The sequence below is a fragment of the Pelmatolapia mariae genome, linkage group LG2, assembly GCF_036321145.2.
Source record: "Pelmatolapia mariae isolate MD_Pm_ZW linkage group LG2, Pm_UMD_F_2, whole genome shotgun sequence".
Taxonomy (NCBI): domain Eukaryota; kingdom Metazoa; phylum Chordata; class Actinopteri; order Cichliformes; family Cichlidae; genus Pelmatolapia; species Pelmatolapia mariae.
The window spans coordinates 38,485,696-38,512,122 of record NC_086228.1 but is presented as its reverse complement, the minus strand read 5'-3'; the positions used below and the strand labels follow the sequence as shown (position 1 = coordinate 38,512,122).

At 42.9% G+C, this 26,427-nt stretch overlaps 1 protein-coding gene across 1 annotated transcript; it reads right to left on the bottom strand.

Annotated features, from left to right (window-relative positions):
- Positions 1–6,535: 6,535 nt before the first annotated feature.
- Positions 6,536–20,669, bottom strand: igfbp7 (insulin-like growth factor binding protein 7). The gene is made up of 5 exons (XM_063500317.1): positions 20,210–20,669; positions 19,681–19,790; positions 15,068–15,172; positions 14,867–14,993; positions 6,536–6,846 (listed from the first exon to the last, which is right to left on the bottom strand). The coding sequence occupies exons 1-5, from the start codon at positions 20,628–20,630 to the stop codon at positions 6,824–6,826; spliced, it is 786 nt and encodes a 261-aa protein (XP_063356387.1). The 5' UTR covers positions 20,631–20,669; the 3' UTR covers positions 6,536–6,823.
- Positions 20,670–26,427: the final 5,758 nt, after the last annotated feature.

Genomic DNA, 26,427 nt, shown 5'->3' with positions numbered 1-26,427 from the left:
GCACCGCTTTCCCCTCCTGAGACGCCTGACGGTTTGCCAGAATCTCTTCGAGGCAGTCCGAAAGTCTTTTTCCATGGCGTCTCCGAACTCCTCCCACACCCGAGTCTTTGCTTCAGCCACTGCCCGAGCCGCATTCCGCTTGGCCTGTCGATACCTGTCAGCTGCCTCCGGAGTCCCACAGGCTAGCCAAGCCCGATAGGACTCCTTCTTCAGCCTGGTGGCTCCCTTCACCTCTGGTGTCCACCATTTGGTTCGGGGATTACCACCACGGCAGGCACCAACCACCTTGCGGCCGCAGCTCAATGCAGCAGCTTCGGCGATGGAGATGCTGAACATGGTCCATTCAGACTCAATGTCCCCAGTCTCCCTCGGAATGCTGTCGAAGCTCTGCCGGAGGTGTGCGTTGAAGATCTCGCAGACTGGGGCCTCTGCTAGACGTTCCCAGCACACCCTCACTACGCGTTTAGGTGCACCGGGTCTGTCCAGCGTCCTCCCCCGCCCCCTGATCCAACTCACCACCAGGTGGTGATCAGTTGACAGCTCAGCCCCTCTCTTTACCCGAGTGTCCAGAACATATGGTCGCAGGTCTGGTGATACGATTACAAAATCGATCATCGACCTGCGGCCTAGAGCATCCTGGTGCCACGTGCACTTATGGACACTCTTATGTTCGAACAAGGTGTTCGTTATGGCCAAACTGTGATTTGCACAGAAGTCCAATAACAAAACACCACTCGGGTTCAGATCAGGGAGGCCGTTCCTCCCAATCACGCCCCTCCAGGTCTCGCTGTCGTTACCCACGTGAGCATTGAAGTCTCCCAGCAGGACAACAGAGTCTCCAGGTGGGGCACCTTCCAGCACCCCCCCCAGCGACTCTAAGAAGGCTGGGTACTCTGAACTGCCACTCGGCGCATAAGCGCAGATGACAGTCAGGACCCGTTCCCCGGCCCTAAGTGGACATTCTCCCACAAAAGCTGTACTGGCCCCCTGATTGTTTAAAATGTCCCTTGTCCCCACCGCCTGGGCCTCAGCAGTGGGGTTTATTAGTTTAAAGGTGGTTGCTGGTCTAGGGTGCTTGGACAGAATCTGGCAATATGCCCAGCTTGTTTACAACGATGGCAAATGGGTTCTCCCTCTCGGGTCCAGTTATTAGCATACCCCGAACGCTTTGGCTTAAACCGTGATTTATTAAAAGCTGAGCCGGCTGGGCTTTGCTGTGGCAGGAGCGGTTTAATCTCATTCACAACATCTTTAACAAGATCTCGCATTTGACCCTTGACATCCTCCATAATTTCTTTTTTAAATGTCTCTTTCCAGTCGGGTTCATAAGGTGGCTTAACACACCTGGACTCACCCACTGCCAAGCACATAGTTTGCAGTCCCTGGTGTCCCAACTGTTCCTCCTCTAGGAGCAACGCCTCCTGATGGACTGTTGCAAAGTCCTCTTCTGGATGGTGACGCACGTAGGCTCGCAGGGTTTGCGACAATGGGCCCTCCCGCAGGCCCAACAGCATCTGTTCCTGTAAACACTTTTCAGTAGGTGCATGATTTGGGTTGCGCTGTTGTAGCCTGCAGTACAACTCCCTCAACCTTAAAGTAAAAGATTTTACTGACTCATTAGGTTTTGTATACAGCTAAAAAACTGCGACCTCAGCACTGCTAGGGAGGTATTGTCACCATATAAAGCATCTAGATATGTGAATATTTTCCTAATCTGGTCTCTATCTTTTTCTTCTAACACGCTTACTTGACGCTTTGCCTCGCCGCCTAAAGCCCCAATTAAAATTTCTACTTTTCGGGCCTCAGCTATTTCTTGAACATTCAATAAACCTTGTATTTGTTCTTTCCAGTCTCCATATGAAACATCTGCTTCAGAACCCTTATATTTTGGTACCCAAGGGGCACCCGGATACACTGGCATCATCATGTCTATATCTGCACTCCAGGTGCTGAACACTGCTCCCCAAACTTGTATCCTGTCGACAAACGCCAAAATTATGTAGCCGCTAAACTGGTGGCCTAAATCTTCGTCACCACGTCTATATACATACAAGCGTGCGGGGAGAGAGTGAATCAGCGCTCGGAGTACGGACACTGGGCCGGCTTTAAACACACAATTTATTTTTTCTCTGCCGGCAAAGATGAAGATACAATAAGAAAAAAAAAGTCAAAGCTAAATGAATGTCCTTTTTATATGATAAAAACTTCCCCCCCAAAGTCCTCTATTCTCAGTGTCCAACCACACGCACTCGGGCAAATGTTCCTTAACTGAAAGTGACCGAAGGGGAGCTCCTCTTCCAGGATGGGGAGATCTTGCCAGCGAAAGGCCAGGGAGGAGGCTCCTATCCCCACCTGGCAGCGCGTGACCGTGCGGTCCAGCACTCTCCGCACCCGCACACGGCTTCCCTCGTAGCCCGGCCCTGAAACAATAAAACACGGGCCAGCAACGTTGTCGGCACAGCCACTGTCACCCTTCCCCGGCAAAGCCACACCTAGCGCCCAACAGTGGGAAAGCGATACTCACGGATGCAGGCAGAGGCGTCCCCTCTGCCCTACTGTGGATTTCACACGTCGCCTCCCACTGTTGCTATTCTGAATCGCCGGGTTATGCTGGCCGCTCGCCAGAAGTCTCGTGACGCCTCACAGGCAGGCCGGTCCTCCTATACATGTGCCCGTCTACACGTTCGGTTTCCTGCTCCCTGCTTTGTCCCCGTGTGTCTCTCCTCTCTCTTCTCCCTTTGCGCTCACCATCTCTCTTAAGTCCGTTTGGCGGCCAATAGGCCACCTCGGGGGCACGCCCCGACCTCACAGGTGCACGCAATTGTCTGTCCAATCCACAGTGGAATAAAAAAAGAATACTATACAGCGACACAAAACACAGTATAAATATGGGGATAAAATCATGCAATAAGAATATCAATAAACAATCATGCAATAGCACTATAACAATAAAACATGCAAATAAAATCACTATGTAGCAATACACAGTCTGATTCAAAAAAAATATAAAAACACAATTTTCCACTGTGTGACATGTTCGGCCTTGCCGCTGCTGGTTGCAATTTCCCTCGCTCTGTTATGCTGCTGTTTCTGACTGTCCTGCTCTCCTTCTTTGTCTCTGATGTACTGCCTGCACTAGTCTATGATCGTCTGACACTACCGTCTATTCGCTCCTCTATGGTGGGCCTGGATATCGCTCCTTCATACAATGGCTTCTTCCCTCCTCCGCCGCCGGTGTCTGGATTTTTGACAGATGTCGCCAACAGCACCCTTTTGGGTCCACTCAAATCTCGGAGGAGGAGAGGTAAAAGAGCAGGTGTCCAGGTGAAATTTAGACTCCTCTTCAGACGAGGATTAGCGGGTAAGCGACGTCAAGCATTTCTGGTTACCTGTGCTCAGACTGCCTGTTCGGAGGTGAATCTGTTTCCCCCGTCCCTGCTGGATTGTGCAAAGCCTGGACTTATGAGATCGTGTTTCCTTAGGAGTGTTCATCCAGACTCTCCTATTATTTGGCCCACTGCTCCAGCAGCAAGCGGTATTTATGATCGTTACGGATCGAACCCCCAGTTTCTACGCCCCCTAAAACGGGTCAGTGTTGATAATGGTTTGACTTATTCCTCGTTGAGCATGGCGCTTCTCAATGCCCGATCTATGACAAATAAAACATTCTTATTAAACGATCTTATTCTTTCCAAAAAACTGGACTTATTATTTTTAACTGAAACCTGGCAGCATGATGGTGACTATTCTTCTCTTATCGAACTTTGCCCAGGCGGGTACTCCTTCGTCAGTCGGCCGCGGACTTCTGGTCGTGGCGGAGGACTGGCTGTGGTGTATCGAAATTGGTTTCACTGTCGCTCATTGATGGTTGAAAAAATGTTTGAACTACAGCTGGTTAAAATTGGAATTAAAGATCCGTGTTACTGTGCTGTAGTTTATCGTCCACCTGGACCTAACAGTCAATTTTTAAAGGAATTCAGTGACTTTTTATCTTCCATCTTGAAGTTGTCCAGATTGCTAATAATTGGTGATTTTAACATGCACATTGATGATGACTCTGACCTCTTTGCCAGAGGTTTTCTTAGTATCATGGACTCTTTTCACTTCACACAGCATGTATCTGGCCCCACCCACACCAAAGGGCACACTCTGGACCTTGTTTTTACTATTGGCTTAACCATGGACTGTATTAGTTCTGAGGATATTTTTATTTTGGACCATCATTGTATTATATTTAATTTGTCTTTTTATTTGCCTCCTCCTCCTGAGCGTCGTGCTCTTAGCTCGCGCGTCTTAGATTCTTCTACTGCTGCTAAATTTTCTGATGTTTTTAATTTGGTTCTGCCTGCTTCTAATGATGTTGATTTATTAACAAATCTTTTTAATAATTACTGTCTTTCTATTATCGATAATATTTGTCCTATTAAAACTAGACTAGCCCCCGTTACAAAACCCTCGCCCTGGATAAACGACAGCATTCGCTGCTTAAAGCATGTCTGTTTGTGGAGAAAGACTCATTTACAGGTTCATCTCTTTCATTTGAAAGACCTTTTAGTTTCTTTTAACTCTTTAATTCGTGATGCAAGGGCTGCTTATTTTTCAAACCTAGTCTCTAGGAGCAGAGGTAACCCTAAGGTTTTATTTGACACAATTAGGGATATTGTTGCTCCGGCTTCTGCTGCTGTCCCTATTTCTTCGAATGAAGACTGTGAAAATTTTCTTTCCTTCTTTGTTGAAAAGGTTAGCAATGTAAGGAGCAACATCTCTCCCTCCATGTACCATTTGCCTGTTCCGATTTTAACTAAGCCTGTCATATTTGAAAGATTTTCACCAGTGTCTTTACCTGAGTTGTTGAAGCTGGTCTCTTCAATGAGATCATCCTCTTGCCCCCTTGATATTTTATCTGGGTCTTTACTTAAAAATGTTTCTGAGTCTATTGGTCCTAGTGTTCTTAAAATTCTTAATGCATCTCTACTCTCTGGTCAGGTCCCTGTTTACTGTAAAAGTGCTGTCATTCACCCACTTTTAAAAAAACCTAAACTTGATCCTTCTTTGCTTTCCAGTTCCAGTTCTCAAAACTGCCTTTTATTGCCAAGATTTTAGAAAAGGTTGTGGCCAAGCAACTCACGAATTTTCTAGATGAACACAAGGTTCTTGATAAATTTCAATCTGGCTTTCGTAAGGCTCACTCTACCGAAACTGCACTTCTTAGAGTGTCTAATGATATTTTGATGAATTATGATGCTGGAGAGTGCACTGTTTTGATGTTGTTGGATCTGACCTCTGCTTTTGACACCGTTGATCATCTTATTTTGTTAGATAGATTAAACCACTGGGTGGGTGTATCGGGTACCGCATTGGAATGGTTTAAATCCTATTTGTCTAATTGATCTTTCTCTGTGGCTACCTCTAAGTTCAGATCCGCTGTCAGCTCTCTTGCCTATGGGGTGCCTCAGGGCTCTGTCTTGGGACCGTTATTGTTTTTGTTGTATTTACTCCCTCTTCTGCAACTTCTTAGCTCTTTCTCTGATATTTCATATCATTGTTATGCAGATGATATTCAGCTATATATCTCTTTTAGGCCACCTGATTTTTCTAAGCTCCAAATCTTGCAGTCCTGCTTAGATTCCGTTAGAGATTGGCTGGCTGGTAATTACCTTCAACTAAATGCTGATAAAACGGAAGTCATTGTCTTTGCTCCTGAGAAATTTGTTCCCCACGTGGTTAAAAATCTAGGCCCTCTTGCTTCTTATATTAAATCATCCATTAGGAACCTTGGTGTTACATTTGATACAGCTCTGACGCTGGACACACACGTTAAATCTTTGGTTCGCTCTTGTTTTTACCATTTAAGAAATATCGCTAAGCTGAGTCCCATTGTGTCACGTTCTGAATTGGAAATGATTATTCATGCTTTTGTTTCATCCCGCTTAGACTATTGTAATTCCTTGTTTACTTGCTTAAGTAATGCCTCCCTGGAACGGCTGCAGGTTGTTCAGAATGCTGCTGCTAGGCTTCTGACAAAGCATCACAAACACTCCCATGCCACTCCCCTCCTGATTCAGCTGCATTGGCTCCCTGTCAAGTTCAGGGTCCAATTTAAGATCCTAATCATGACTTATAGGGCCCTGCACAGTGTAGCTCCAACATACTTAAGTGATTTTCTTCTTTCTTATCACCCCAGCAGGTCCCTGAGGTCTTGTGACCAGGGGTTGCTGGTTGTCCCGCATACAAGGTTAAAAACAAAAGGTGACAGAGCGTTTGTATCAGTGGCTCCCAGACTCTGGAACTCGCTCCCTTTGAGTTTGAGATCTGTGGACTCAGTCATGTCTTTTAAAAAGCAGTTAAAAACCTATCTGTTTAAACTCGCTTTTGGTTAATTTTGTTTTGTTTTGGATTTTAATGTCTGTTTTCTGCCTCTGTAAAGCACTTTGTGATTTTTATCTTGAAAGGTGCTATATAAATAAAATTTTACTTATTTACTTACTTACTTAACTGAAAGAGTTGAAATATTGATTAGATTCAAACAACACACCAACGTTATTATGGTTTATTAAATTGAGAAGAAAAACATGCAGTTTAAGGTTCATATTTAATGTGTAGACTGCAACAAACAAATACACACACCTGTTTCACCATTTCAAACTTCCGCTGGTGCCCAGAGGAGGAAAAATACTTTAAAAGTTACAAATATAACAAAAAATATAACATGTAGAACAAAAGACTGAAGTTTGAAAAAGTCTGGATTAAAACTAAAAACGACTGAAAGGATTCAGGTTTTACTGAAAGTTAAAAGTCTGGGATTCCTGAGACGATCAGCTGATCACAGGTCGACTTCCTTTGTCACTGAAAGAAAACGACATATTTACTTTCAGATATGTTTCTTTTCTTGTTCAACAAATTATCATTTTAAAATGTCAATAATGTAAGGCGGTGTCCCAATCTTTTAATATATTGTTTATATACAGTGGTGTGAAAACATGTTTGCTCGTGGGTCTGCTCATGTCAGATCATGAAAGATAACACAAGTAAAAAAGTAAAAACATCATGCATATTCTAAATAAAGGTTTTTGTTTATCTTTGGGAAAAAATCCAAACCCACGTGTGAAAAAGGTGATCGCCCCACCCCAATTTATAACATAAATTACCCCAAGAGTGGAGCAACGGCACATCCAAAATGTCACAAAAGACCCCAGAGCAAGATCCAAAACACTGCACGCCTCACTTGCCTTAGTTAAGGTCAGTGCTCATGACTCCACCAGAAGAAAGAGACTGGACAACAATGGCCTCCATGGCAGAGTTCCAAGACAAAAACCACTGCTTAGCAAAAGGAACAGAAAGGCTCGTCTCGGTTTTCTAAGAAAACATCTTGATCCCCAACATACTCTGTGCTCTGGCAAGACTTTTTGGCAGCTGTGTGTCTTGCTGTTGTTAATGGAGCCGTGAATTCTACCAAAACATCTTGAAGTGCACTTGTGTTATGCAGCAGGATGATGATCCAAAGCACACCAGCAAGTCCATCTTTAAATGGCTTAAGAAAGACACAATGAAGACTTTGGAGTGGCCTAGTCAAAGTCCTGACCTGAATCTGGTTGAGATGCTGTGACATGACCTCAAAAATGCGGGTGATGCTGATTAGAACGATTCTCATAAGATGAAGGGACCAAAATTCCTCCACAGTGTGTAAAAGACTCATTAGCAATTATCACAAACACTTGGGTGGCATATATACATGTATGTATGTATAAATGTAATACATTCATACATAGACATATACACGTCATCCCACATACAGTGATTATTAACATTTCTATGTTTTTTAAAAGGGTCCCAATCTTGATTTTCCTGTATATTCAGTTCATTTCATCATCTCCTTGTGAATGTGATGTTACGTTCTCTGTTTGCATTTGTTTGACGTGTCATGTACAACATATGTTGCTTGTATGTAACTTAACCATCACCAGTCACTTCTAAATCTGGAATGAAGAATTTTAAAAAGTGTCACAGGTCATTTTTATTTTGCCAGTATTAAGAACAGTTACCAGATCCAAGTTCAAAAGTTGGAATTTGGTTATCTAGATTCAACTACATGAAGGAGACAAGCTAACCTCACAACCAAAGGCACTGTTCATTTTCTGTTGTTCATTTTCTAAGCAGACACATCCCAAAAATGTGCTTTTCCTGAGAAAAAGCACAGGACAGCACATTGTGAAAGAGCAGTACAGATGGAGGAAGAGGAGGAGATCGTCAGCTTTGTGTGGGCACATTAAAGATGGTACTAGCCTTACAAAACAAAAAAGCCTGGGCTGCTTCATTATTCGTTTATGTTAGAGACTTTTGGCAACGCTGGATTCTGATGGCTATGCTTTATTTTGTCAGTAAGGTTGCAGTGCTCTCCATCTAGAGGCCACATTCCTGTATGAGATATCTGTGATTAGTAGGGCTGTTCGATATAACGATATATCCCGCCCCCTTTTGTGAGTGTGGACGCTTCCTCTCTTTGCTCTTCAAATGCTTTGCTTCTTTTATTGATTTTTATTGATTTTTATGCTGATTTTTTCCCTTTTTTCTGTATGAGCCTACCTGCGAGAGCTTCTGGACACTTATAGATCATTAGGACTAAAGTGTTCTTAACAGAAACAGCAACATTTTTAGTTACCTTATCCTCAGCGCTCCGTGTGTCTGTGGCCTAGACACAGCTGAAGCCTGATTACAGCGTCTGGACTCCGAACAGCCTCAATAGCCTGGAAAGGTGCTAACTGCTAGGCTAACTAGGCTAACTAGCTAGGCTAACTAGCAACAAGATGCCTTCCCTCTCCACAGATGACTACCACAAACTCCTGCAGAAGATTGCAGTACTGGAGACAAAAATTCATCGCTTAGAAGTAAATGTGGAGGTAAATGGACTGTGTGGAAATGAAACAACCTTGCCTTTGATTCAAAGCAATGGCGATGAGCAAGCTAGTACACAGCTAAGGAGCACAGATAACATGACCAAGAAAGTAGACTCTGTGCATCATTATTATAAATCATCAAGCGATAATCCCCCCTTGGACTGTCCTGGTGCAAAACCAAGACACAAATCATGTCTCCTAGAAGGGGGAGGACGTATCACAGGCAGAACACAGCGAGCTGAAATCTCTGAAACCGACTGGCCTTCACTTCCTACGAGACAGAGAAGCTCTTCTACCCCTGTATACGGGAGGAAACAGGACTGGACAACCGTGAATAGAAAGGTTAACAACAAACCTCCAAAACAACTGAATGTGAAACTGCAGAACAGATTTGCTCCACTATCAAAGGACCCTGGATCTATATCGGACAACCATCCATCTAAAAGTAGCGAAGTAAGGTCTGAAAATCTGTTGAAAAGTAAAAGGCCACAGGGAAAGCTAAAGGCTAGGCCTGAAACCCTGATTGTGGGTGACTCTGCCGTAAAGGATGTACAAAGGATGTGCGGTAAGAACACTAAAGTCCTATGCTTTCCTAAGGATATGGTCAACAACCTGAAGGAGAGAATTCTTCAGATTGCAGATGAATATCCAACTGTGACAAATATTGTTCTGCATACAGGGTCAAACGATGTGTCCAAACAACAGTCGGAGGTTCTGAAACGGGACTTTACTGGATTATTAAATACTGTAAACTCTCTGAATGCAGCTGTATTCATCAGTGGGCCTGTACCGCCCGTCAGAGGAGGAGACGAGAGATTCAGCAGGTTGTTTGCACTGAATAAATGGCTCATATCAGCATGTACTGACCACTCAGTGCATTTTATCAACAACTTTAATATTTTTTGGGAACGCAGGCATCTGTTTAAAGCAAATGGATTTAATTTTAACAAGTCAGGGGTGAAACTGTTCACCTCCAACTTGTTTTATTCCATACGTCATCCATCTGTGCTTGGTGCCAAGGCTGAGATAAACGAGGAGTTATCTAATAAAGAGGAACAAACAGTACTCCAAGAACAAACAAAGCCCAGCAGAAACCTTGAGGAGGAGCTCCATCTGCCCCCACCCGGGAAGAGCCTCAGAAAGGAGAGACATCTGAGGCAAGAAGAGGGGTCCCTATTTGCCTCCACCTCTCTCAACAACACCAACGACCAGGACCAGGGACCACGACCTTCCCCAGTCCCCCAAACCCCTGACAGGCCATCACCCTCCTCCCCCTCCCTTTCTCCCTCCTCCCCACACCTGAAATTCACTGAGGAGATGATGGAGCAGGTCAATGCTGGGCTCAGATCTACCCCCCGGCCAAATCCCTTTTTGTCCCCCATTAACCCCCCACCAGAGCAGCCAAAGGTTCGCCATCGAGCCCCGCCCTCAACAGAGCAATCAAAGTTACACTGCGCAGCCTCGCCGCCCTTAGTTCCTCCCTACCACCTTCATGCTCTGTCTCCGCAGTCTGATGTGTGATGTGTGGAGGGTCCGGGCTGCGAGGATTATGGCAGTGGTGACTTTTCCCAGGAGAAGCTGGGACCCTGTTTATTAGAAGGTTTCAAAATTTCTGTACTTTTAGGTGACAGAAGGAGACGTGTGGCCTGGTCAAAACACAAAGAGCTGCACTCTAAAAGATCTTTAAATATAGTAAACATACCTCGTGTGCCACAGACTGCTCCCAAACACGAGGGGGCAAATAATACCTCTAAAACACTTAAGTTGGCTTTATTAAACGTGAGATCTTTAGCTGAGAAAACATTTTTAATTAATGATTTAATCACTGAGCACAGCCTTGATTTTATGTTTTTAACTGAAACTTGGTTGGACCAAAGTAACAGTGGAGCTGTTCTCATCGAGACGACCCCTCCTAACTACAGTTTTATCAGTGAGGCCAGGGTGAGCAGGAGAGGAGGAGGGGTTGCCGTCTTATTTAATGAATCATTTCAATGTAAGCAGCTATCTCCTGGAAGTTTTCAGTCTTTTGAATATGTGGCGTTACAGCTGAAGGCCCCATCCAAAGTTGTGTTTCTTAATGTTTACAGGCCTCCCAAATACTGCACAGACTTTTTTAATGACCTCAGTGAACTGCTGTCTGTGATCTGTGTTGATTTCGACTGTGTAATTATTGTTGGGGATTTTAACATCCATGTGGACAACCCTCAGGACAAAGGGACTAAAGACCTGAGTAACACTCTGGGCAACTTTGGGCTGACTCAGCATGTAACAGAGGCCACACATAATAGAGGACACACTCTTGACCTACTGATCTCCAAGGGCCTGAGCATTTCAAAGGTTACTGTGTCTGATGTGGGCCTGTCTGATCATTACTGTGTTTTCTTTGAAAGTAAAATCTCAGCCCACACAAATATATCAACAGCAGTGATCACAAAATGGTGTATAACTGAACACAGTAGTGAGATCTTTAACCAGGTCTTCCCATTAACACCTGACCTGTCCAGAGGTTCAGTCAATGAGATTGTCACTAGCTTCAATGCTAAAATGTTAAATGTAATGGACACTGCTGCTCCCATTAAGGTGAAGGTTATCTCTGGAAGGAAGAAGTCTCCATGGAGAAACTCCACACTGGTGAAAAATGAAAAAAGAGAGTGTAGGAAAGCTGAGCGCAGATGGAGAAAAACAAACCTCCAGGTTCATTATGACATCTATAAAGAGAAACTTCACAATTATAATTTACAACTGAGGAGTGCAAGGAGGTCCTACTTCTCTGACATCATCACCAAAAACAGTCATAATGCTCGGGTCTTATTTTCTACAGTTGACAGACTAACAAACCCTCCTGTGTCAGTGGCAGCTGAACTTCATTCGACCATGGCCTGCAATGACTTTGCCAAATTCTTCACAGAAAAAATCCAAAAGATTAGACAAGCAATTGGTACATCAACAGCAGATCCAGGACATGTACTGTGTCCACCGAAAAACTGTTTAAACACCATCAAACAGTTTCACCCTATTAACAACAAAGACCTGGAGGACATCTTAGGTCAACTGAACTCCTCCTCTTGCTGTTTAGATGTCCTGCCAACAAGTTTTTTCAAAAAGGTCTCAAAGACTTTGGAGTCAGACCTGTTACAGATCGTCAACTTTTCTTTAATGTCAGGTGTGTTTCCAGAATCACTAAAAACTGCTGTAATTAAACCTATACTGAAAAAGGACAATCTTGACAAGACACAAATGAATAACTACAGGCCGATCTCAAATCTCCCATTTTTAAGTAAGATCATTGAAAAAGCAGTTTCTCAACAGCTCAATTACTTCTTAACACAGAATAACTGCTATGATGCCTTCCAGTCAGGTTTTAGACAGAACCACAGCACTGAAACCGCTCTGACCAAAGTGTTTAATGACATATGTCTGAATACAGACAGTGGAAAAATGTCAGTCTTAGTTTTACTGGATCTCAGTGCAGCATTTGATACAGTTGACCACAACATATTACTCAAACGACTGGAGAACTGGGCAGGTCTTTCAGGAACTGTACTAAACTGGTTCAAAACATACTTAGAAAACAGGAAATACTTTGTATCAATAGGTAACTTCACATCTGAGTATCACATGTGGAGTTCCCCAAGGTTCCATCTTGGGACCCCTTCTGTTTAACATCTACATGCTCCCACTGGCACAGATTATAAAGAACAACAAAATAAACTATCATAGCTACGCAGATGACACACAAATATATATCACAATGTCACCAGGAGACCGAGGCCCTGTACAGGCTCTTGGTAAATGCATTGAGGAAATTAATGACTGGTTGTGCCACAATTTTCTCCAGCTAAACAAAAACAAAACTGAAGTAATAGTCTTTGGTGCCAAAGAAAAACGATTACAGGTCACCAGAGAACTTCAATCTATACACCTAAAAACCACCAACCAGGCGAGAAATTTGGGTGTAGTGATGGATGCAGACCTAAACTTAGAAAAACACATTAAGACAATAACAAAATCGGCTTACTATCACCTCAAGAATATTTCAAGGATAAAAGATCTGATGTCTCAACAGGACCTGGAAAAACTAGTCCATGCATTCATCTTTAGCAGGCTTGATTACTGTAACAGCATCTTTACAGGTCTACCTAAAAAATCAGTCAGACAACTACAGCTCATTCAGAACTCTGCTGCTCGAGTCCTCACTAAGACCAAAAAAGTGGACCACATCAGTCCAGCTCTGAGGTCTTTAGACTGGCTGCCTGTCCGTCAGAGGATAGACTTTAAAGTTCTGATGCTGGTCTATAAAGCTCTGAATGGTTTAGGACCAAAATACATCAGTGACCTCCTGACCCAGTATGAACCTTCCAGATCCCTCAGGTCATCTGGATCCGGTTTTTTATCAGTTCCCAGAGTCAGAACCAAACACGGAGAAGCTGCATTCAGCTTTTATGCTCCATATATCTGGAACAAACTCCCAGAAAGCCTCAGATCAGCTGAAACACTCAGTTTATTTAAATCCAGGTTGAAGACTCACCTGTTCTCAGCTGCTTTTGAATAAAGCACCAAATCCACACTTTTAAGCTTAAATTTCAAAACTTACATTTTAACTACTGACTTTATCTACTGTTCTGATTTTATCTATTGTTCTGATTTTATCTACTGTTTTGATTTTTGATTTTAAATACTGTTTTGTTTGTTTGTTTGTTTGTTTGCTTGTCTTAATCAATTTTAAATCGTGCTTTTTATTTGTTTTTGTTTTTAATGTCTCTGTAAAGCACTTTGAATCACCTTGTTGTTGAATTGTGCTATATAAATAAACTTGCCTTGCCTTGCCTTGCCTATATATCGGATGACGATATAAAAACGTCTATCGTTTCATTTTACGCTATCGTTTGTTTCGTGGTGTCGCAAAATAAACTGTTTACAGCAATATTTTTTCATCATTTTGATGGTCACTGTAGTGGCTATATTAATTTCTTAAAGTTCTCTCTTTCTCTTATATTTAATATAACCACACTACAGACAGACAAGCGCCTGTTTTTATGCGTTGTGGTTAGCAACGAGGACGGTTAAACCACGGCGTGTCCGCTTGTTTATTTTCCACATAAACCTTTCTCAATAAAGCTTAAGATCCTGTTGAGACTTTTCAAAATAAACTGAATCACGTGAAAGATGCAGATTATTTACGGATGAGAAGCAAAAAAGAGCCGTCAGGTGCTAAAAAAATAAACCTTAGACTCAAACGTTAGAACAGGCTTTTCCCCGCAGCACGCCGTGTAATAAATACTCACAAAGAAAACGGTGGCCGTTACAACTTATGTCTAAAAATGTATAGTTTCATGCATCGGTTAAAACACTCGACTCCAGCTACACGACGCGCAGCTGGAAACACTTCACGCAAGTCGAGCTGCCCGAGATTCACAGAATTTACAGAAAATGTTACATTTTTGTAATTTATATCGTTATCGGACGATAGATGTCTTAATATCGGGATATGAGATTTTGGTCATATCGCACAGCCCTAGTGATTAGTGAAGGAAAAAAGACTGATCATCAGAATAAGTTGGCAGGAGCCCAGCAGTCCGTAACTGGATGATCTGGGCATGCTTGGAATCATCTCTGGATCATTTTTCTGCTTACTTTGTAATGGGATAAGAGAACAGGCCTCAGGTAATAAAAGCTGGATAATGTCTCTGCAAATGTTTTATTTATCATTTTAAAAGTTTCAGTAACAGGAGCTCTGATTCCACTGCCGCCCTAAAACATGTTTCACTGACATGGATAAGTCTGCTTCTTGGACTAGAAACATTTTTCTTCATTTAACAGTTTTTAGTTATGGAAGAAGTGGAAGAATCTGAAAAACTGAGCCGAGTCTGATGGTGTTTTTGAAAGGCTGACAAAGGCTGAGGTAAATCCTCCAGAGACCAAGGTCAGTGATGACCACGGAGGATGTTTCATAAGGTAATTTTAGATGTTACCTTTCCTGGCAGTGAGCTCATTGATGGACTCAACCACATGAATTGCTCCAACTGCTGAAGCTTCTCCTTTGGCGTTTGTGGCGTGACACTCGTACGATCCTTCTTCTTCTTTGGTCAGAGGCGAGATCTGAAACACAAACACCATGGTCTATTTTGATTGGTCCCACTGCAGCAGTGACATAACGTAGTGTTTGTACTGACCAGCACCCAGCCGGTCACTTCATGCTTCTCCGGTCCTCCTCGAGTCTGGATTGCCAGATTGTCACGGTCTCCAGGAAGAAGCTCCATCTTCTTCCCACTGAGGATCTGAAAGAAGAAACCCATCATTATCATCATCACTCTAATCTTAGATATCCAACTTCAAATACCTTATTGACTCTGTGACGTCATCACAGAGTTGTCTAACCCCTGTGGTCTTCTAACGGGTTTCTCACTCATACTCTGACTGTGGTGGAGGAACCACCTGACATCCCCACCTGAAGCTGAGACTGATGATTGGACATCCTGCTTCACCACAGCTCTGAGCAGGTCTTAGGTCTTAAGCAATGTTCCCTCTAAGCTGCGCACGTGCGCAATTGCGCACTGCTGGCACGGTCTCTGCGCACAGAAAATCTGCGTTGCGCACAAAAAAAAATCTAACCTGAATTGAAATTAAAATTAATACTTTAACAATTCTGTTTTTGCAGTGTTAGTCAGTAAGTGACTGGCTGCTCCCGTATGGGATTAGAACGATGCCACCTTATCCCATAGTTCAGCCAATAATGCGATTCATATTCGTATACGCAGCCAATCAACGTCGTTGACAGGCTATGACAGCGTCCTTATGTGCAGACACCGGCGTGGCTGATGTGGAGTGAAGCCACGTTAATGACAACGTGTACAACCTTTGGAGATGTGAGCAGGACAGACGGAACAACTGACGGAAAAAGTGTGGACTTTATACCAGTTTTTAAATTGTGTTGATAGGCCACCAGAGTTGTGATAAAAAAATATGCAATGTTTGGTTTTCTTCCTGAATACTGTCGTTGTTTATATTTACTGCGGGAAGAAACGGTAAAAACGGCGTTTTATAAGAAAAAAGGCTCGAAAGAGCTCTCCACCTGTGAGCAAAAACAAACCCCACCCCCCTCTTCCTTTCCTATTCGTCCAAAAATGTACCATGTCGACCAATCAAAAAATGATATGGCAACGCGGCATCTAGTTGTTAAGAAACGGGGGGAAGTTTTAGGAGTGACGGCGGTGTTTAGAGATGTGAGAGATTTGAGACGTTTAGCGCAAATCTTGTGTAGTTAGTGTGTAGTTAGCGTGTAGTGTAGTCAATAGTTTTGTTGTGTGTGTCAGAACAATGAGGCGACTGCTGAATGTTACAGGTGTTACAGGAGTGATACATCTCCTGTTGTCGGGCCTGCAGGTATCAGGCTGTTGTTCTCCTTTATCTCATAGTGGACAGAAATTATTTTTTGGAGTGGCACAAATGATTTGTGTGGCATCAGATTTGATGCAGAACAGCTGATTGTTCTGTAAATAGTTTGAAATGTTTATTTAAAAAACGCCTTGGCTGCATTTAAAAAAAAATAGCTGCAAAAAGCTTTGTTGTTTGCCAAACTGAGTTACTTTTTTGAAGAAGTAACTATATAATTAATTGCCCAACATTGGTCATTATTTACTGTATTTTGCAGACAGAGAGTTACAGGACTCTCTCCCAGACCACAGACTCAGACTCATAATACAAGTCAGAGCTTTATGAAAAAGAAAAAAAAAGAAAAAAGAAAAGAAAGTTGTGTTTACAAAATTGGAGTTCAAGTTAATTTTACTTCCAATAGTGTTAACATACCCTAAAGGTCATAAACAAGATTTCTTTTTAATTTTCATTGTAAGTGGGCTAAAGCAGTTAATTAAAAGTAGTCTAACATAAATGTAACTGCTGTAATTTGATTATTTTAATAAACCATGTAACTTGGATGGATTTGATGCTGGTGTGACCACAGTGCACACGTCTGGTGTCGCTCACAGTGGTCCAAGGTATCGCTCACGGAGTTTGTGTGTTCGCTCAGACACGTGAAAAGTTAGAGGGAACATTGGTCTTAAGGTCTGTATATTCTCTTCAAACAGGCCGTTACTTGCCACCCTGATAGACGCACCTGAACATACCTGAGCCCTTAGTATACAAGCCGTCAGCTTGTCAGAATCAGTTTTTAAGCCCTGATGTCAGAAAAAATGAAGAAAGTTCATGAAACATGCTGTTATCTCTGAATGCTGCAAATTAACCTATTTATTATATTACTGCCTTGAGGCAGCTGCTGTTGTGAAGTTGAATTGAACTCCTCACATGGCCAATCCGTTCTTTAAGTCTGACGTTATTAGCCATGTCTGGGCCCAAACTCCGCTGCAGGTCCCAAAGACAAACAAACACTGCGGCATCACTGAGAGTTTAAACTGTCTAAATTATTTCATCTGTAATAAAATGATCAGCGTTGCTGCTTTACCAGGTGTAACAATTAAGTTTAACATCCAGGCATCCATGAAAACAGGATTTATGATATTTAACAGAGTTAAAGTTAGCAGGAAGTTAGCTCGCTAGTTTCCACCTAAACATGATATAGCATGTTCTGACTGAGAGATTTCTGAAAAAATTCAAACGTACAGCTCTGCTATCACTTCCAACATAAATGAAGACAGAAAACTACACAGCAGTGACGTTTGTAGGGTTACTGAAGTTGGGCTAGCTGGTATATAATGATGTGCTACGTGATCGCTAGCGAGACAGCTACGTTAGCATAGCATAAACACGGTGAAGCTGGAGGATGAACGCTAACTTTTTTTCACTTGATAAAAGCTAACGTGAGGGTTCCCGATGGTTAGGGACAAATGCAATCGCATGGCAGGATGCTGTAAACGGACCAAACTTCAGTCAGGAGAACAACTGAGATAATCCATCCACAATACGAGGTTAGTCATTAATACACTGCTGCATGGGCTGGGCTGGAGTTACATCGTAAGGGTTTAAAAACTGAGTTTTAAAATGATTAGCAGTAATAAAAACCAAGACAGGCCGACAGTGATCACTGACTGTTTTTAGGGTTTTTTGAGATTAAATACAACAAGATACAAAGCATTAAAACATGTTAAAAACACAAACACCTTATTAAATGCAGGGTAGTTTGGGCCTGGAAGCATCATATTATAACTTAAAGACTGGATTCCAACGATAACAACAATTATCATAATGATATGTTGGAGACACAGGCCAAGACGATCTTCATCTCTAGCTTATCAATCAACAACAGAGCCAAAAACAATTTAAGTTTTGAAAGGCCGACTCTGAGCCTTATAACACGCTAACCAAAAAACTGAATTGTTGTTATCTATCATGCAGCTGACCCATACTCAGACTTTCTCTACGATTTCTCTTTTACTGAAAATAACAGCCTCAACATGGAATTTAATTTATTATTAGACTCAATTGAGTTCACATCCTTGTTCTGACATATGTCACAGAAACTGAACATTTAACTGTATTTCTTGAAAACTGTCTTTCGTGATCATTTTTAATAACATTTAAGTATATAGTAACAGATTACACAGAAGTGGGGAATACGCTGCATTACAGTAGCTGTCCTTCTGAAGGTGCAGTAACAAAGTTTAAGGATAGAATTCATCCATGTTATTCTCTCATGTTATTGAAGAATATCATCCACTCCCACAGAGGTTGGTTGTCTTTTAATAAAGTTACATCCTCACCAGAGATTGGCAGTAATGCATTACTGTAATCTGATTACTTTTCCCAAGTAACGAGTAAAGCAAGGGATTACTATTACAAAAAAGTAATTAGATTACTGTTACTTTCCCATAAGCATGCTGTATTGCTGTGGTACTAACCTGTGATTTTGTTTGTGAGAGTGTCTCATGACAATGACGTAAGCGCGTGGTAACAGACTGTGCAGATATGGAGTGCGGGAGAGAGTACTACCATGCAGCGTTTAAAGCGTAACATTTTTTCCATTAAAAGTGACAAAAACATTAGCGTCCACTGTTCACTCTGCGTGGGAAGAAAACTTCTTTCTACAGTTGAAAAAAACCCTAAACTTTTGAGTGAGCACGCTGCCACGGGAATGTGACATTCACAGAGAAACCTCCGGATCCCCCCACTGACATGACCGCTGTGGGCAAACCTCCACCCGCCCTACTCCTGCTAAACAGCTGACAATAGATTTAAGAGCTGCTGAGTCTTTGATTTTATTTATTTTCTGCCGTTTTACTTGCATCTATTTCAAAGAGTGTGTGTAAACACAAAATATGATTTTATTTTATATGCTGGAATATGTGTACCCCGCCTCTCGCCCTATGACAGCTGGGATAGGCTCCAGCGCCCCCCGCGACCCTGAAAAGGACAAGCGGAAGCGAATGGATGGATGGATGCTGGAATATGCAGAACAGAGGTTTAAGTGTTAAGCAATTTCTTCAAGTCAAAGACTGTTGATATAATTTAATTTTTGCTTGGTGTCCCTCTAATACTGCGGGGTCTTTTCCTTACATTTTAAAGTACCTCAAGGTGTCTATTGTTGTTAAGTAGTGATGTAAGCTGCTGTTCCGGGAAATGTTTAAATCAGGATAATTTCCTGTTTTATGTTTCCAGGTGGAGAACTTTGATTGTTTCTATTGGCAGCAGCAGGAAACAGGAAGTCAGCAAGCAAAGAGGAAGGCAAACACTTCTGTGGAGTCACGCCTGAACCTTTGAGTGTTTCTTTTAATGAGAAAAACAAAAGACATCTTAAATGTGTGACAAGCTGCTGAATGATGGCACACAAACTCACCTTCTTCCAGGTTAGCACTGGTGTGGGCACGCCCACCACCTCACAGCTCAGGTACACCTGAGAGCCGCTCACGTTGTACACCTCACCTGGAGGAGTAACAATGAGTGGAGCTGCAGACAGAGAGAAAAGATGAATGTGGGTGAAACAGGTCCAGACAGGAAGTCCTCAGTGACCTCACAGGAATTCAGTTTGCTCTGAGCACACTCAGTGGGTCTTTTCATGTAGAAAGGAATGTGATGTTTGGGATGGAGGAGGATTATCAGAGGCGACATCAGTCTGTAACTGACAGACTGCCTCATAGTTCGCTGGACCACAGACGGGGAAAGAGACGTTTTGATTTTTTTTAACTGCTCTACATTTACATCACAGCAACGTATACGTATACGTACATATATATGTACGTCAGCTGCAGGTTAATTCTCCAACTGTATCAAGTCACATATCAGAATAAGTGACCCCCTTGGGCAGGCTGTAGGCTACATAGATAAACAAATGCTTCACTGATCGATACCATGACCTGCGACCTCACCTGAACCACAGCGACCTTTGTTCTGCATGTTGACAGGTTCTTTTCCCTCACTCTGGGCTCTCAGGCTTGCAGTTTTCAGTGCACAGGAGTTCCTGTAGGTCACTCCGTTTGTCCCGCAGACCTCGTATTTGCTTTTACAGACACAGACTCCCATCTTGTTCTTCTTGTTCTCGCTGCTTCTCACACACTCCAGACCGGAGCCACAGCGGCGAGCTGCCGACCGGCGACCTCCGCACAGCTCACCCTCTGCGGCAGCGCAGACAGAGCAGCAGCCACAGGAGTCCACCAGAGAGCCGGCAGCACAGCCCTCCGCTGGGAGAGGAGCACACTGAGCCAGGTCACAAGATCCACATCCCAAAGGGGCAGAGTCCCGGACTGAGAGGACCGGGAGGATCAGAGAGAGGAGGCAGAAAGACTTCATGTTTGCGAGCAGCTCTGAGTCAGTCTGAAACTGAGGGGCTGAAACACAGCTGCTCCAAGGGTGGGACTCCGCCTCCACCCACAGCTGATCCCACCCTCAGCCTAGAAATACAGGAAGATAATACAACCCTGTAAAGTAATACTGCATTACTGTACTGTGTACTACTGCACTTTACACTATTTCCATACAGTATTACATGCACAGAGACCTGCCACCTTCAGAAAATTTCTGATGACTCCTTTGTCACGTGATGCGAGCAGAATCATCTGCAGCTCAACGTGACAAAGACCAAAGAACTGATTGTGGACTTTAGGAAGACCAGGAAACTCATGACCCCCGTTTTAATCCAGGTGGTCGATGTGGACATTGTGGAGGAGTATAAATACCTCAGAGTACACACTGACAATAGGCTGGACTGGGTTTAAAAACGCCACTACACTCTACAGGAACGGCCAGAGTCTCTGAGGGCCTTCAACATCTGTCAGACAATGTTCAGGATTTTCTATCAGCCTGCTGTGATCAGTGCTATCCTCTGTGCTGTTGCATGCTGGGACAGCAGGTTGAGGGTCGCAGATGCGACTAAATAAACTGATCACAAGGCCAGTAATGTTGTGGGGATGGAGGCCATCTCTGTACAGCTCCATCAGCACACAGTGCAGTAGTTATACTCTTTGCACACACTCTGCAGGAAATAACAAAGTTTTACATTTTAAAGTAAAATGTGAATCGTATATATCACGTCTGCATTATTCTAGCTATTTATAAGTGAGATATTTTTATATATTAGAGCTAGTTCTTATTTTGTAAACTTTGCATTATAGTGTATTATTATTTAGTTTGGTCTGTTACTGTTCTTATTGACTTTGTGCAACTGACACCACATACTTTCCTCAGGGATCATTAAAGTATTCTGATTATTACAACTGTGCTGTACTCTGTGTTATAGTATTACTGTGGGAAGCAGTCTGACTCGAGCATCAAGGAAGGGGGTAGGGTAAGCAGACATTTTGGGTTCCCAGAGACAAGCAATTTACTTAGAGTGACCTCCATTATTTGTGAAACTTAACAAAACTCAAAAGCACATGGAATCGGTAACACAGCTTACCTCTCCTACCTCACCTGAATCAAGCAGAGACTGACTCTCAGCACTGGAGCCCCCCAGGGGTGTGTTCTGAGCCCCCTGCTGTACTCTTTGTACACATATGACTGTGTGGCCACTACCAACTCCACCACCATCATTAAGTTTGCTGACGACACCGTCGTAGTGGGCCTGATCTCTGACAACAACGAGACGGCCTACCTGAAGGAGATTAGGAATCTGGAGAACTGGTGCCAGAGGAACAACCTCCTTCTAAACGTCAGTAAAACAAAGGAGTTGATAGTGGACTTCAGCACTAAGCAGGAGAGGAACTACCGGACCCCTGTCATCAACGAGTGCCCAGTGGAGAGAGTGGACAGCTTCAAATACCTCGGAGTTCACATCACACAGGACCTGTCATGGTCCTGTCACATCAACACCGTGGTGAAAAAGGCCCGACAGCGTCTCTACCACCTCAGACACTTGAGAGACTTCCGACTGCCCTCCAAGGTGCTCAGGAACTTTTACTCCTGCACCATAGAGAGCATCCTGATGGGAAACATCTCAACCTGGTTCGGGAACAGCACCATGCAGGACAGACGAGCTCTACAGAGGGTTGTGCGATCAGCTGAGCACACCATCTGCTCCGAGCTCCCTGACTTGCACTCAATCTACAGCAGGCGGTGCTGGACCAAGGCCAGGAAGATCGTGAAGGACCTCAGCCATCCCAACAACAGACTGTTCTCTCTGTTGAGGTCAGGAAAGCGATTCCGCTCCCTGAAGACCAACACAGAGAGACTGAGGAGGAGCTTCTTCCCGCAGGTGATACGGTCTCTCAATCACACCACCACATAGTACTGACCAACACATATGGTTTTTACACACACACTGGACATTCTGGACATTGTTTACACTAATTCGATTAGATGCGTGGTCATCTAATCGAATTACTTCATCACTTAAATCACTTTAAGCATATTTGCACTGCACAAGACACTTACAAATGTGGATTGCACAACCCTGGACATTATATCTCTTCATTTCCATTTAATACTTGTACAGCTGCTGTTATTATTCTATATTTCTTCATATATTCTTATATATTTCTATATTGTGTATATTGTGTATTTTGTTGTACAGTTATTTTATTTTCAACTTTAATTTATATATTTTATCTTATTCTTTACCAGTTAAATTTACCCTTATTCTAATTTGTTGTTGTACAGTTATTTCATTTTTAACTTAATTTTTATATTTTATTTTATTCCTTCCTAGTTAAATGTACCCTTTTAATTTTCATATTTATTTCCTATCCTATTCATAGTCTTTCTTTTTTCTTCTTTAGGTTACGAGCAGTTGTGTAAGCATTTCACTGCATATTGTACTGTGTATGACTGTGTATGTGACAACTAAAATTTGAATTTGAATTTGGCTATAACTGTGTCCCAATTCCTAGGCTGCATCCTTTGGAGGACCCGGCCTTCGTGGTCTACGTGGGCCGTGTCCTCCAAAGACCGGGTAGGCCTGAAGTGAGCGGCTGTGAAATTGGCCTTCAGATTTGCGTCACCGCTGTCTCAGTGGAGTTTAATAAACTCAGCCATCTGCTCCTTGCTATCTAAAATATAACAGGATGCTGGAGTAAACTCTCGACCATCTCACACGTCTGTTTAATCAGTTTTCTGTTTGACGTTTATTCAGCTGTGTGACAACTATAACTTTAATCTCAGCCAAACCGATTTACTCAGGAACAAATAAAATACTGAAAAAAAGCCAAACAATAACAATCTGAAGTTATCTGAGTGACTTATATATCATGTTTAACCTGAGTAGCCAAAGACCACGGGGGTTTGAAAACGATGTGCCCGGAGTTCGCTGTTCTCTAGTGATGGGAATTCCGGCTCTTTCGGCTCCCAACCGGCTCGTCAGGTTGTTTTGTTGCTTTAATTAATTTATTATCAACAATAATATAAAATTATGCATAAAATGAATTACTAATTTAAAAAAAACCCAACATGTTTTTATTTATATATGTTTATATATAAATATGCTTTTATTTATTCACTCCACATAAAATGTAAAAAATCAATTATATAATTAAAAAAACAACTATTTACATTTCAACTTTTAACTGTGTTATGATCCAATGTTGTCAGTGTTTGTTTTATGTGTGACTCCTCCCACCAGAGGATGGCTGTAGTTTTTTTCCCCCTTTTCTTTCTTAGGGGGTGGACACCGGGGCGTTTCTGCTGAGTTGTTGGGTGGAGTCTATTCCTGTCCTGGGATTGGATAATTGGTTGATCACCTTCAGTATTTAACCACCAGATGACAGCCACCTGGCCCCCTCTCTCCTAGCCTCCACCATCCAACAAAGCGCATGTTTTTGATTCGTTGTTTCGTAGAGTGTCATTGCCTATTGATTTGCAAGTACAGTGGCTTGCAAAAGTATTCGGCCCCCTTGAACTTTTCCACATTTTGTCACATTACAACCACAAACATGAATCAATGTTATTGGCAGTGTTGGGGAGTAACAGAATACATGTACCGCCGTTACGTATTTAGAATACAAAATATGAGTAACTGTATTCCGTTACAGTTACCGTTTAAAAAAGTGGTATTTAGAATACAGTTACTTTGTTGAAATAAATGGATTACACGGCGGTATTTTCCTGTTTCATATTGTGGCGGGTCAGGACTGTTTGGGTTTGTTTGACAGCTATGTTCTGTTGTTCCAGGCGGCAGCGTTACGGTTGCCATGGTTACAGGGTGACGCGCTCTCTCTGCGACTGTGTGTTTCCTAGGTGAGAGAGCGCCTTTTTTGTTGTTGTTGTGCTAAGCTAATAGGCAGAATGCTACAGGCATAGCCCTGTGTAGTCCGTGCTGCAGGGAGAATGGACCCATTATGTGTTTGTGAGCGCGAGGAGGGAGAAAAAGGAGAGCGGAAAAGTAGGAGTTATCATTGAGCAGAAACAGGAGCTGGAAGCATGTAAATATAATAATAACCACTGCAGCCAAGAAGAGTGCCTGACGAGCCCAGTTGTAAGTAAGCTATTAAGACTCGACTGTACACCGTGTTCGTGTTTTCCTCCAAAACAATAAGTTCCGTTGGAGCAGCCTTTCAACGCCTCTCTCTGTCTCTCGCTAGCAAAGTTGACCCAGACAACAAAGTAAAGCTAGTTTTCAGCTACGAGCCCGACACGAACCCGCCGTAGTAGCCAGAGGTCCCTTTACTACGGTTCGGAGCCGCGGACCTTCAGTAATAGTAATAAATCACAGCAATAGAACATTCATGTAGTTGTAAAAAGCATGATAATATATTAAGTAATTCAAAGTATTCAGAATACGTTACTCTCATTGAGTAACGTAACGGAATACGTTACAGAATACATTTTGGGGCATGTAATCTGTAGTGGAATACATTTTAAAAGTAACCTTCCCAACACTGGTTATTGGAATTCCACGTGAAAGACCGATACAAAGTGGTGTACACGTGAAAAGTGGAACGAAAATCATACATGATTCCAAACATTTTTTACAAATAACTGCAAAGTGGGGTGTGCGTCATTATTCAGCCCCCTGAGTCAATACTTTGTAGAACCACCTTTTGCTGCAATTCCAGCTGCCAGTCTTTTAGGGTATGTCTCTACCAGCTTTGCACATCTACAGACTGAAATCCTTGCCCATTCTTCTTTGCAAAACAGCTCCAGCTCAGTCAGATTAGATGGACAGCGTTTGTGAACAGCAGTTTTCAGATCTTGCCACAGATTCTGGATTGGATTTAGATCTGGACTTTGACTGGGCCATTCTAACACATGGATATGTTTTGTTTTAAACCATCCATTGTTGCCCTGGCTTTATGTTTAGGGTCGTTGTCCTGCTGGAAGGTGAACCGCCGTCCCAGTCTCAAGTCTTTTTCAGACTCCAAGAGGTTTTCTTCCAAGATTGCCCTGTATTTGGCTCCATCCATCTTCCCATCAACTCTGACCAGCTTCCCTGTCCTGCTGAAGAGAAGCACCCCCAGAGCATGATGCTGCCACCACCATATTTGACAGTGGGGATGGTGTGTTCAGAGTGATGTGCAGTGTTAGTTTTCTGCCACACATAGCGTTTTGCATTTTGGTCTCATCTGACCAGAGCACCTTCTTCCACATGTTTGCTGTGTCCCCCACATGGCTTGTGGCAAACTGCAAACGGGACTTCTTATGGTTTTCTGTTAACAATGGCTTTCTTCTTGCCACTCTTCCATAAAGGCCAACTTTGTGCAGTGCACGACTAATAGTTGTCCTATGAACAGATTCCCCCACCTGAGCCGTAGATCTCTGCAGCTCGTCCAGAGTCACCATGGGCCTCTTGGCTGCATTTCTGATCAGCGCTCTCCTTGTTCGGCCTGTGAGTTTAGGTGGACGGCCTTGTCTTGATAGGTTTACAGTTGTGCCATACTCCTTCCATTTCTGAATGATGGCTTGAACAGTGCTCCGTGGGATGTTCAAGGCTTGGGAAATCTTTTTGTAGCCTAAGCCTGCTTTAAATTTCTCAATAACTTTATCCCTGACCTGTCTGGTGTGTTCTTTGGACTTCATGGTGTTGTTGCTCCCAATATTCTCTTAGACAACCTCTGAGGCCGTCACAGAGCAGCTGTATTTGTACTGACATTAGATTACACACAGGTGCACTCTATTTAGTCATTAGCACACATCAGGCAATGTCTATGGGCAACTGACT